The 13172-nt window shown below is 32.5% G+C and overlaps 1 protein-coding gene and 2 non-coding genes across 3 annotated transcripts; 2 read left to right on the top strand and 1 right to left on the bottom strand.

The window, feature by feature from the left end:
- Positions 1-640: 640 nt before the first annotated feature.
- On the top strand, positions 641-714 carry TRNAP-UGG (transfer RNA proline (anticodon UGG)). The gene has a single exon. It is a non-coding gene; the product is annotated as a tRNA-Pro (tRNA).
- Positions 715-865: 151 nt separating this feature from the next.
- On the top strand, positions 866-939 carry TRNAW-CCA (transfer RNA tryptophan (anticodon CCA)). The gene has a single exon. It is a non-coding gene; the product is annotated as a tRNA-Trp (tRNA).
- Positions 940-11860: 10921 nt separating this feature from the next.
- On the bottom strand, positions 11861-12773 carry LOC133814837 (uncharacterized). The gene is made up of 3 exons (XM_062247747.1): positions 12587-12773; positions 12081-12235; positions 11861-11923 (listed from the first exon to the last, which is right to left on the bottom strand). The coding sequence occupies exons 1-3, from the start codon at positions 12771-12773 to the stop codon at positions 11861-11863; spliced, it is 405 nt and encodes a 134-aa protein (XP_062103731.1).
- Positions 12774-13172: the final 399 nt, after the last annotated feature.

Below are 13172 nucleotides of genomic sequence, written 5' to 3' on the forward strand. Positions count from 1 at the left end.
AACTCACCAACAACAAAAACCAGCTCATAATTGAAACAATTATTGCCACCCGGCCCCCTAATCCAGGCACTAAGCCAAATTAGGTAATTCAAGATATTACATTAGGGGTAAGGATCGGTTCCAAGACTCTGAAAAGTCCAATGCACAGCATCTCAACATGTCCTCTAGAATTTGTATAGTTATCTCTGATTGCCCATCGGTCTGAGGATGAAACGCGGTGCTAAACTTTAGCCTTGATCCCATAGCTCTCTGCAGTCCCTTCCAAAAGTTTGATGTGAATACTGACCCTCGATAAGAAATTATCGACTTTGGCACCCCGATGAAGTCTCACTATCTCACTTACATACAATTCTGCATATTGGTCCACCGAGTATGTGGTCTTAACTTAGCATACTATTCATTAATTTTTTCTTAAAACAACAAATACGTCCCTTTTTGTTTGAGAATTCCCCCAAAATATTCATTTTTTTACGATGGGTTTCATATTATATTATATTTATTTAGTACGTATATTAAGACTATTATTATATGATATAAGCCTAAAAAAGAAGAAATGACAAGATAATTGAATTTTGTATTTCAATAAAGATATGGAAAACAAGACAAGGATTCTCTACAATGACACTATAGACCGATTGAAAGGGATGTAGCGCAGCTCGGTAGCGCGTTTGTTTTGGGTACAAAATGTCACGGGTTCAAAACCTGTCATCCCTACCTATTACTTATCTTATGAGCAGTAATGAGGAATCAATTGAGATTGATTAAAATTGGATATGCCTAAGTAATAGAGAATAAAATTCTCTAGGATAGTATATATATCTAAGTTGGGTTGGGTTACAAAGTTATTCTTGTAATAATAATTAAGGCGCTCTTAGTTCAGTTTAGTCGAACGTGGGTCTCCAAAACCCAATGTCGTAGGTTCAAATCCTACAGAGCGTGCGTCGATTCTTCTTATTTGTTAGGTCGAAAATAACACTAAAATAATTGAACATCAATCTGAATTTGACCTCTTGTAGATTAAAACAAGTAGGAGGTCAATAAAAAAAAAGAGATGTTAATTAATCAAAGATCCAATTGATCACCATGTCTGTATTGTAAATATGCAGTTACGAATAATCCAGCCAAAGTAATAGGAATTAGACCTAAGACAATTCCAAATAAAAAAACTTCAATCATTTCAATTTCTTTGAAAGGGGAAAATGAGAGGTAATATATATCCTTAAATATTAATCGGTATTACCCATGATTCTCAATGACCAAGAATTGAAAATTGACACGTTAAGTATCTATAGAATATATGAACTACCACAGAAGGTTTTTATAAATTGTGCATTCAATTAATTTCAAATAAGTCCTATCTTGTTCAGACTGACAAATAGAGCTGAGGTTATAGTCAAAGCTGCTAGTAGAAAATCGAAATAACTAGTTATAGTAGGCATAAAGAGACTAAATGAAATATGTTCTTTTTATACATATGTTTCTAAAGCACTTCCCTAAAATTCCATTTATAAAAGATACGAAGATAAACAAAAATACCAATTGAAAGTTTTTAATTCATCAATTATTATAATTATAGAAGGCGGTCCTAACAAAAATAGAGTAACATAGGTAAGAACTCAATTCATTATTTGTGACATCTATCAAAAATAGAGTAACATAGGTAACCGATTCATTGAGCAACTCTTGAGTTGAGTACACTAATAAATAATATCTAATATATATTATTATATATAGAATATTTTAAATAATTAGAAAAAAAAGTAAAAATAGTTGTTTTATAACTTCATTCAAAAAGTAAACTTTCTTTGAATCACTCTGAAATAAAATTACCAAATCATTTTTATTTTGGTTATTTTTTGATTGTATTGACGAATCCTTTTTTTTTTTACTTAATTTTCAGTTTAGAATGACGAGTGATATTAGCTTATAATGAAAATGCCCTTTACTTTTTTACTTGAAATTTAACTTATTTTTACATTTTGTCTTTCTTAATTACAAAGCTAAAGCTTCATCTTTGTAATTAGTTCAAGAAAGACCCTTTTCTTTGGGTCTAATACAACAACAATCTATGCATCATGAATATTGATTATTATTTTATTTATTCATTGTTTTCTTTCCTTGAATACTAATACTATCTAGTATTTTTACCTCATCCTCAATTTCGAGTCCGAAGCTAATAATAGAGAAAACCTTTAGATTATTATATTACAAATACTACTACAGTTACTGCAGGAATTGTAGTGATACAGGAATTTGAGAAAGACTCTATTGAATAGTACAAATTCTACATGTACAAGCAACAAGAAAAAGAAAAGAAAAAAGAACTTCTGCACAGCATCTCAACATGTCCTCTAGAATTTGTATAGTTCTCTCTGACTGTCCATCGGTCTGAGGATGAAACGCAGTGCTAAACTTTATCCTTGATCCCATAGCTCTCTGCAGTCCCTTCCAAAAGTTCGATGTGAATACTGACCCTTGATCAGAAATTATCGACTTTGGCACCCCGATGAAGTCTCACTATCTCACTTACATACAATTCTGCATATTGGTCCACCGAGTATGTTGTCTTAACTGGCAGGAAATGGGCGGACTTAGTGAGCCTATCCACTATTACCCACACAGAATCATGCTGCTTGGTGGTTCTAGATAACCCTACCACAAATTCCATTGCTATATCCTCCCATTTCCATTCAGGAACATAGAGCGGCTAAAGTAACCCTACTGGCCTTTGGTGATCTGCTTTGACTTACTGGCAGGTCAAACATCTGGAAACAAACTCAGCAATGTCCCTTTTCATTCCATGCCACTAGTATAGCACTTTAAGGTATTGGTACATCGTTGTGGACCCTGGGTGTAAGGAATAGAGAGTTATATGTGCCTCTTTCATAATACTTTCCTTAATCTCAACATTATCAGGCACACAAATCCTATCCTTGTTTCTCAGCAATCCACTGTTGGACATTATGACGTCACTGCTACCACTTTCTTGTACCAAAGCCTCTTGATTCATTAGTGCTTCATCCATTTTCTGCCCTTCTCGAATTTGCTCCAGTAGGGAGGATTGTAATGTGAGGTTTGCGAGGCTTCCGGTCACAAGTTCAATGTTGACATTTATAATCTCCTTCTGAAGAGGCTTCTCTATTGTATGTAGTGATGAGACATTCCCATGTTGTCGCCTACTCAATGCATCTGCAACCACATTGGTCTTGCTTGGGTGGTATAGAATCTCACAACCGCAATCCTTCACTGATTCCAACCACCATCGCTGCCTCATATTTAGTTCGTTTGGCATGAAGAAGTACTTCAGACTTTTGTAGTCAGTGTAGATTTCGTACTTGTCCCCATATAGGTGTGATGTCTCCATATCTTTAGTGTGAACACCACTGCTGACAACTCAAGATCATGAGTGGGATGTCGTTGTTCATCGTCTGAGTTTTCTGGAAGCATAAGCTACTACCTTCCCATCGTGCATTAACACACACCCTAAGTCATTCTTTGATGCATCACAATACAACAAAATTTTCCCACCCTCTGTGGGAACACAAAGGATAGGCGCTGAAGTCAACTTATCATTCATGGTCTGAAAGCTTTCTTCACATTTCTTAGTCCATGCAAACTTCTGATGTTTGCGGGTTAAGTTGGTTATGGGTGTGGCGGTCTTTGAAAAACCCTCGACGAACTTCCTGTAAATTTATAGAAGAAAAAGCCACTTATCATAGAAATCCCAGTGGGGCCTTGCTAAAACATGCAAGTTGGGCCCAATAGTTTAAAAGGAAAATAATAGTTTTCATGCAACGTTGTAAAAATAATTAAAGTTCAAGTCCCACTGATAAGTTCTGAAAGTTAAAAATAAACGTAACATTATTCTTTAGAAAATGGTGTTTTAAATTGTTCGTTTCTCGTCCATAGGATGCCCCCACGCCATACACACCCTGACGATAGAACTCCCCACTTCACCACACGTGCCAAAGAGAAATTCTATTGGCTACCTGGAAGGGAAAGTAAGGGGGTGAGCTAAAAGCCTAGTAAAGAAGTACAATTAACACACAAGTAAAACACAACAAAACATATTCATATTCAAACATCATCATACATCACAAGCGTCATTATCGTAACCATCATCATCATCATACACATAAACATAACATCATATACATAGTCATCATAAACATAACATCATATCTTTGTGAACACGGCCCACTAACTTGTCCATGTCACATCTTGTGGTAAACAGGATCTCTGGTCCTTGAATTACCTCGGCGCGTCCTCCCTATGAGTTACGTCTTCATATCCTTAGTAACTCGGGTTACGTCTTCACACCCTTAGTAACCCTTTTTTCTTGTGTCATGTTCATCATGCGAACAACCATTACATAACATACAACATTCATACAATCCAGTCATATCAACACAACATAGAGTCTCATAATTCATATCGCAAAAGGTATCATCATACATAACATTCTTATTCATACATGCCAACCTTACCATCACTACTACAAAAAAGAATTTTTAGGACTAGCATTGCGAGTGACTGAGAAAATTCCCAGCCCCTGCGCCGTCGAGCCCAGACACGAGACCCCCCCACCCGCCGTCGGGCCCAGCCCCCGAGCCACCAGTCATTGCTGTCGAGCCCAGCCTCGAGCCCCCTGCTGCAGTACAGCCTGACCTAGACCCCCTTGCCGCCATCGACAACCATCCCCCGAGCCCTTTGCCGCTGTGCAGCCCAACCCCTAACCCCCTGCCGCCGTCGACCACCATCCCCGAGCCCCTGTTGTCGTACAACCTTCTCCTTTTCTTCTTGTGGTTTTGTGTGGCTGAGAAAAGATAATGAAACTAGGGTTGTGTCTATTATGATAAGCTATTTGTAAAATAAAATTGGGACACCTATATAAATATTTTTATATTCATTAGTTGTTCAATAAGATGTGTTGGTGTAGTGTTAAAAAGTACTTAACTTGATTTGGAGAATGGTGGTTCGAAATTGGCTAACTCCATTATACATTTTTTTTTAAAAAAAATTAAATTGTAAATATTATGGGTGTGTTTGGTAAAAAAAATTTTTTTTAATTTTTAAACACAAAAATAGAAATATTATTTTTATTTTTGTTTCTTTATTTTTAAAAAATAAAAATATGTTTGGTAACTATTTTTGTTTTTAAAAAAAAAATAATAAATGTGTTTGATAACTTGTGTGACTGAAATAAATCCCAAAATGAGACTGAAATAAATCCCCAAATGTGTATTTTGACCCTATATTTTTAAAAAAAAAATAGTGTTTTTTATGCTTTTTTTACTTAAAAATTTTAAGGACTTGTTTTGGGAGTCCTTAATACTTTTTAGGACTCGCAAATCGAGTCCTTAAAAGTCACAATTCCTAATTTTTCAGCCCAGGTTCTTTTAGGACTCTCAAAGCGAGTCCTTAAAAAGCATTAAGGACTCCCAAAACAAGTCCTTAAAATTGTTAAGTAAAACACTCATTTTTTATCCCAGATTTTTTTAGGACTTGAATATTTTTTTAGGACACTCATTACGAGTCCTAAATTGTGTTTTTTCAGGATTCTCAATGAGTGTCCTAAAAACTCCATAAACATTTTTAATGACTTGAATTTAGGTGTGTGTCCTAAAAAAGTGTCCCGTAAATGATATTTTGTAGTAGTGCATTCACAGCATAAATAACCAAAATTCTATCTAACTTCTTTATCTCAGGTCCAAGCAAAGCAAAATTAACAAACTTCACAACGAACCTATACAATAATCAAATAACATCCTTTAGCATCACATAAGACTTGCTTGTGCCCAACTCATATATCCCATGTGTGCATGGGTCATGCACACATGGTGAAAACTATTCATAATTTCCAAATAGGCATAATTACACATAAATTCACCAAAAGAATAATGCAAATTATACTTATGTTACATGCATGGTTTTTAAATAAAAAATATATTGTTGAATATTTGACATATTTTTTAACGTAAAAGTGCATTTGCATGTGACATGCATATGTGGAAGCGTTGTTAAAAAATGACGTCGAAAACAATAATTTCTACACGTTTATTTCTATCGTTTTAAAAAGAATGATTTAATAACCTACTTTTCTTATCATTATTTATCTCTTTAAAATTAATAAATTAATCAAACCTCTAAATCATTATTTTTATTTCATAAAATAATTTATTTAGTCATTTAAAAATATAATAATTTTATTATTTATTTTTAAATTACATAAACATAATAAAGGCTAGATATTATGTAGAATACCTATAATTAACATGTTTCTTTAGAAAATAACAATTTAATTCAAATTAATAAATTACAAACTTGGTGTGAAAAAAAATATAATTTTTAGGTGTGGGAAAAATATATTTTACTTGTATTATTTTAAGATTTAATTTTAAGTAGATTAATTTCATAAGTAAAAATCCAATAATTATTTTTAAATCATTAAACTAAACTTTTAACCACCATTTTATTTATTCAAAAATCACAAGTGAATTAATCTCAATATTTTTCTAAATTAAAACAAAGAAAAAAATCATACCTATTAAAATGAACACTCATGGTTACATTTAAAAATATAATTTTTAATATTGACATAACTTAGTGTTATATAATTTCATAAACACACAAATTTTCCTTTCATTTAAAAAAAAATATTTCCAATATTTTACCAAAAATTCCAGCAACCATATAAACTCTCAAAAATCACCATATCTAAAACCTCATATTTTCTCTAAAAATATATATAAAAAAAAACTGTTGGTATTTATTTGAGTAAAAATATCATTTTGATGCATTTTAAAGTTCCACTTAATTTCTTAAAATATTATAGCTCTTGCAAAATTATTTAAGCATGCAAAAACATTATTTTCATCATATTCTAAACCATTTAAACACCAAAATCAACAAGCTTATCAAATCAAAAGTCCATCTTTTACACCATGCTTCATAAAATTTACATCATTACCATACATGTTTAAATCCAAAAAAATTAATTCACAAACCCCGGCATGTTCCTAATATGCATGGATAATACAAAATCAAACAACTCATCATGCATTACATCCTTTTGCCAAAACCCTCATGAATTAAACATAAATATGAAACAAAATTTCTCATTTACATTCACATGCATCCTATAATGTTTCTATTTTCACCCATGCATACAATCACCTATAGATACATAATCTCATAAACATATTCATCCAATTTCATTGATTCAATCATCAAGAGTTCAAATTATTATTATACCAAAAATTATATAGGGTCCTAGAACATGGATCTAACATAAAAACACAATAACAATAACAATAACAAAACATAAAGGGGATTCCTGGACATGCATAGGCTGAAACATACATAAACACAAACACAAAATATCATCAATCATCATACTTAGCAAATCAATACCAAATCCCTTCATACATTAAATCACAAAACCCTTCATGCACCGAACCACCATAACCCTTCATCCTTTGGTCAAAATAACATACCCCCAACAATTAAAAGGAAAATCAAGACAACACAATATTACAATTCACAAATCTTTAATCTCCGCAAGAAAACAAAATCAACACATAGATTGAGGGAGGAGTCCAATACCTTCCTTGAGAGAACACAAGAACCAACACCCAAATGACAATCACTCTCGAATACACTAAAGTTTTTCGAAACCCATGAGAAGAAGAACACAAAAACTTAGGATGGTGGGGAAGAGAAACCTTAGACTTAAAAATTAATAAATTATCAACAACATAAAAACCATACCTATGACTTCCCAAGACCTTTTTCTTCTTCCTCCTTTCTTTTCTTCTTTTCTCTCCTTCTCTCTCTAGAACACGCCTCTCTCTCTCTCTCTCTCTCTCTCCTTCTCTCTAGGCCGACGACACCAATTGAGTATAATGCTCTCTTCCTTTTTCCTTCTCTCTTTATTCTAATCTACCCATAATAGCCTAAGGAAAATAATTGGTAAGCTTCCTAATTGTACCTATTTTCTTTTAATTTGATTTATTTGATTGAAGAAGAAAAAAATAAACAAAATAAATGGGACAACTCAATTTCCTCCATTCCCTCTTGCCGTCCACCCTTGTTGCCTTTTCTCTCATTTTTTAATTAAATAAATAATTCTAATAAAAAGGAAACTAAAGTGTGTAGAAAATTCTACACAAGTGCACCATGCAACCATGCACATGCACACACTTGATTAATAGGGTGCATCATTACCTACCATGCATCTTAGTGCATTAATTCAACCAAAACTCAATTATTCACATTTTAAAATAAATAAATAAATAAAAATTAACAATTAAATTCAAAAAAACTTCTACTAAAAAATTCTAACAATTAATTTTAAACAAATAAATAAAATAATTCACAACACTTAACAATTTAATAAAACAAAGCACAAAATTTAATAACTAAAAAAAATATTGGTGCGCTACTAGGATCTTGTTTATTTTCATGTAGATCTTATATTAAACAAATTAATATAAGAAAACCTAGAACATGTGTTCTAAAATTGAATTCAAACAGAAATAATGATAAGAACACTTACATTATACACAGCGGGATGATAAATTCCTTTCTTCAGTTTCTCTATCCATTGTATCATTTTTGTCGTAGAGTATTACCAAAAAACTGAATCGTTCTTCAATTTTCTTCACCGCCTTCCAAAGTATCCTTAGAATCACCTAGAATAGGGTGTGCAATTCTCAACGCATGAGATAGATACAGAGAGAAGAAGAGAAAAGAATAATGAGGCTTAGACAATGACTTATGTTTGTAGAGAGAATCTACAACCTACTAGATCTTCTGATCTTTTTAGAAACAAGTGTCTGTCATTTGTTTTCTCAAAAACAAGTGTCTGTCATCTGTTTTCAACTATTACTAAGCATTCCTTTTATAGATTCAATTAGGTCATTTAATTTAATTAAAAAATCAATAAAATAATAGATAATATCAGCTCTAGGTCAAAATTATCAAGGGCTATAGGCCCGTGAAATTTCTCATTTAATTATAAGCCTGTTGGACTTAAAATCAAGGCCTGTATTATTTTCTATTGATTAATTAATTAAATAATTATTCAAATCCTTTATCAAATTAATTATTTATAATTTGAACCTTGATTTAATAACATTATTTATTAATTTAGATTCTAATTTATCTTAATTAATAAATCTGCCATAATTTTTCTTTTCTTCTCTAAATTACATAACTCTGTGAAACTATTTAAAATTGACCTGGTCAACTTTGATAATTATAATTGATAATTAAATTAATTAATTGAGACTATCAATATGATTTTATCCAAGGTACAGTAGGGACCATGGACCTATGAAATCAAGCTCCAATAAGTTATCATAAATCTAACAAATACATTTACTAACTTATTAATTCCTCATGACTCCACTAAAGACTCGAAATTGCACTCTTGAATCCATAGAATGCTCTATAAGCAATATAGATACGTTATTAATTATCCATTATTACAACCATAATTGCCACTCAATCCTCTATAGGCGGTCTACAATGAGAAGTAACTAAAATACCATTTTACCCCTCATTGTATTTTATCCTTAAAACACTTAATTCCTTGTAAATGATATTTCAATAAACTAATATTAATTACTTAAATGAGATCTCTATCATTTAGCACCTTGAACCAAACTAAAAGGAAACCATTATTTCACTTATTCTTTAGAAGCTATAGATGTTCATATCTATGACTAACACTCTCATTCAATTAGACTATCGAGTTCCCAAGATGTAAGTATGGGCTAGTCTGTAAGGCAAGCTGGTAACGAACAAGTCAAAGAACTCAAATAATACAATCAATTAGAATACTAACTACTCAGAATTTAGATTGAATTGACCTATGATCAACTATATGATATGACTAGAATATATAATAACGGTATGTTTACTTATCCTATCAAATGTCAATATCGGTCCAGTCTATTGTAGCAAATACATCCGACCTCATCTACTTTGCTAATGTTTTGGAAAGAACATAACACTGCGATGTGTAAGTAGATCATATCGTAGATTGGCAAGTCGGTGTAAATCATGTGCACTGACTAATCTTATGACTAACTTATTTTGAACATATAATCATATTTATATACCACTGTGATTATGTCACTATAAATATGATTAGATATATGCTCGAGATTTAATAGAAGTTTATATTAAACAAATAATCATGAAAATAAAACATGTGAGCAAAGTGATTGACTAAGTCAAAGAATGATTTCTATTATTTTATTGATAATAAATGAGATTACAAAGAAATTGAGTTTTAATTAGGGCATAAAACCCCAACAAGGGGTGATAATGCATTTGGTTAGTTCGGTATTAACTAAGTATTAGTTAGGTTGTTAAGCTTGTTTAGTTTGTTTTTGTCAATTTCTTGTTTTTCAGTTTCTTTGTCTTTTACGTCCTATTCCATTTGTGTACTGAATCTTTTCATATAAATAAGAGAGGTCTTGCTACTGATCAGATTGATCAGAGTTATTGTTTTCATTCTCTCACTTTCACTAACTATAGCTAATGAGAATCAAAATCAAGATGTGTAACTCCTTTTACACATCAATTGGTAAATATTTGTGAGTGTTACAAAATTTATGATCATCATTTCTTAAGAATTGTAACTCCACTCTATATGCTACAACACTTTTTATGATCTTCATTTCTTAAATTGTAACTCCACAATATATGTTAAATTTGACAAAATAACATCTGTCACACTCTATTATTTGTCACATAGTTTATTCAATCAACATAGTATATTATTTATAAAATAATATAGCAACAATTTGATGTATAACAGTATGTTCACTTAAATTATCAAACATGAAAACTAATATATCAAATTGTGATTTTGATCAATTAATTTTTTGTGTTTCCACTTTAATGAAAAATTCAACCCCATAATTACTTGGAAGTATCAATAAAAACAGAACTTTCATTATTTTTGATAACCAATTAGGTGGTTACTTTAAGTGTTATTGGTGATCCTAGTGGAATGACTCTTATTGAAAAATACAACGTGATATATTAGTGTAAGAAATACAACGCCATGTCATTATTACTATTATCTCTTTCAATATATACATTTTTTCATTTTCTTTCTTTATAATTTTTAATTTAATAAGGTCGTTGTGCCATGTGATGTGGATTCTTTTGTGCCTTTTGAGGCAAGCTTTGTACCGTGTATGGTGGTTTGTCTAGTGCCTTTTGAGGCTTGGTTTGTGCCATGTATGGTTACTTATTTTTGTGCCTATTGAGGCTAGTTTTGCGTCATGTTTTATAGATTGTCTTGTGCCATATGTTCAATTCATCTCAGGCTTGGTGAAAAATAATGGCAACATCTTTAGATTCAGAGTAGTCAAACTAATTAACAAACTTATACTAACTAAACAGGGTTACAACTAACTTAAGTTGATTGTTACATGTTTAATACTCCCCCTAAAGATGGAGTGTATAGGTTCTTATCACCCATCTTGCAGAGAAGCTCATGGAAAATAGAAGCAAAACAGAGCCTCGGTGAGAATGTCAGCTGGATTATTTTTGGAGCTGACGTGAATCATCTTGAGCATGCCATTTTGGACTTTCTCTTAGATTAGATGATAATCAATTTCAACGTGTTTGGTGCGCTCGTGGAAGACTGAATTATTAGAGATGTTAATGGCAGCATTATTGTCACAAAAAGAGATGCCAAATGTGTGTGATGAACTCCAAAGTCCTTGAGGATGGCTAGCAACCAAGTGATTTCACAAGCTGTGTTTGCCAGGGCACGATACTCGGCCTCGGCTGAATGGTTGTTTGCCTTTTGGACTTCCAAGATATAAGGAGTTACCTAAGAATACACAATATCCGGAGATTGATCTCCTTGTGTCAACATAGCTGCCCCAGTCTGCATCTGCAAAGACAGAAACATGTAAAGCTTTTGATAAGTTAGAAGAAGAATGGAAGAAGAGTCCCTGCTCGGGTGTAGCCTTGAGATATTGAAGTATTCAGATTGCAGCATGTAGATAAGGTTTTTGTCGATCCAAAAGAAATCGATTGAGATGATCTACATCATAGTTGATATCGGACCGAGTGATGGTGAGATAAATCATCTTGCCAATGAGGCTCCTGTAGGCAGTAGGTTCTTCGACAGGTTGACCATTGTCTTTACTGAGTTTGACATTAGGCTCCATAGGAGTAGTAGCAGTCTTGGAACCTAAATAACCTGTAGCACACAATAACTGAAGAGTGAAAGGCCTTTGAGATATTGAAATACCATTTTTATTTCTGCCCATTTCTAGGCCTAGGAAAAACTAAATGGGACCTAAGTCTTTTAACTTAAATTTATTATCTTGTTGAACATTAAATTGAGATACAACATGTTCACTATTACTTGTGATTGTTATATCATCTACATAAATAAGAAGTGATAAGAAGATACCTGATGTTTGGCGAATGAAAAAAGTGTGATTAGAGGAGGATTGTTTGAATCCTTCTTGAATCAAAGTATGGTTGAGCTTGTCATACCATTGTCAGGATGCTTGCTTTAGCCCATAGAGACTTTTGTTGAGCTTACAAACTGCCTGAGGTGGTAGAACTCCTTTTGGAGTATAACCTTTTGGTAACTTCATGTAAATGGTCTCCTCAATGTCGTCGTGAAGGAAGGCATTGTTAATATCAATTATATGTACAATCCAATTATAAATAGCTGCAAGAGCAAGCATTAGTTTGAAAGTATTGAATTTGGCAACATGAGCATACATGTCTAAATAGTTAATACCAGGTATTTTAGTATAGCCGTTAGCTACTAAACGGGCTTTGTTCCAATTAATAGTACCATTGGGATTGTATTTCATTTTATAGATCTATTTATTGCAAACGGTGTGTGCACCAGTGGGAAGAGAAACCACATCCCAAGTGTTATTCAATTCTAATGCTAGAATTTCTTGTTGCATGACTTGCTGACATTCTAAAATCTTGGAGGCTTTGAGTAGCTAGTGGGTTCAGAAGTGATTGAAATAGCTAAGATGGTAGCTCAAAAATTTGGAGTACATTTGGAATAAGAAAGGTAATTGGTAATGGGAAGATTTTGTGGTTCTATATGTACATATATAATCTGAAAGATGGGCTTGTTTAGAAATGGGGTGACCTATTCTGGTTGT

This window comes from Humulus lupulus, chromosome 2, assembly GCF_963169125.1.
Source record: "Humulus lupulus chromosome 2, drHumLupu1.1, whole genome shotgun sequence".
Classification (NCBI taxonomy): Eukaryota; Viridiplantae; Streptophyta; class Magnoliopsida; order Rosales; family Cannabaceae; genus Humulus; species Humulus lupulus.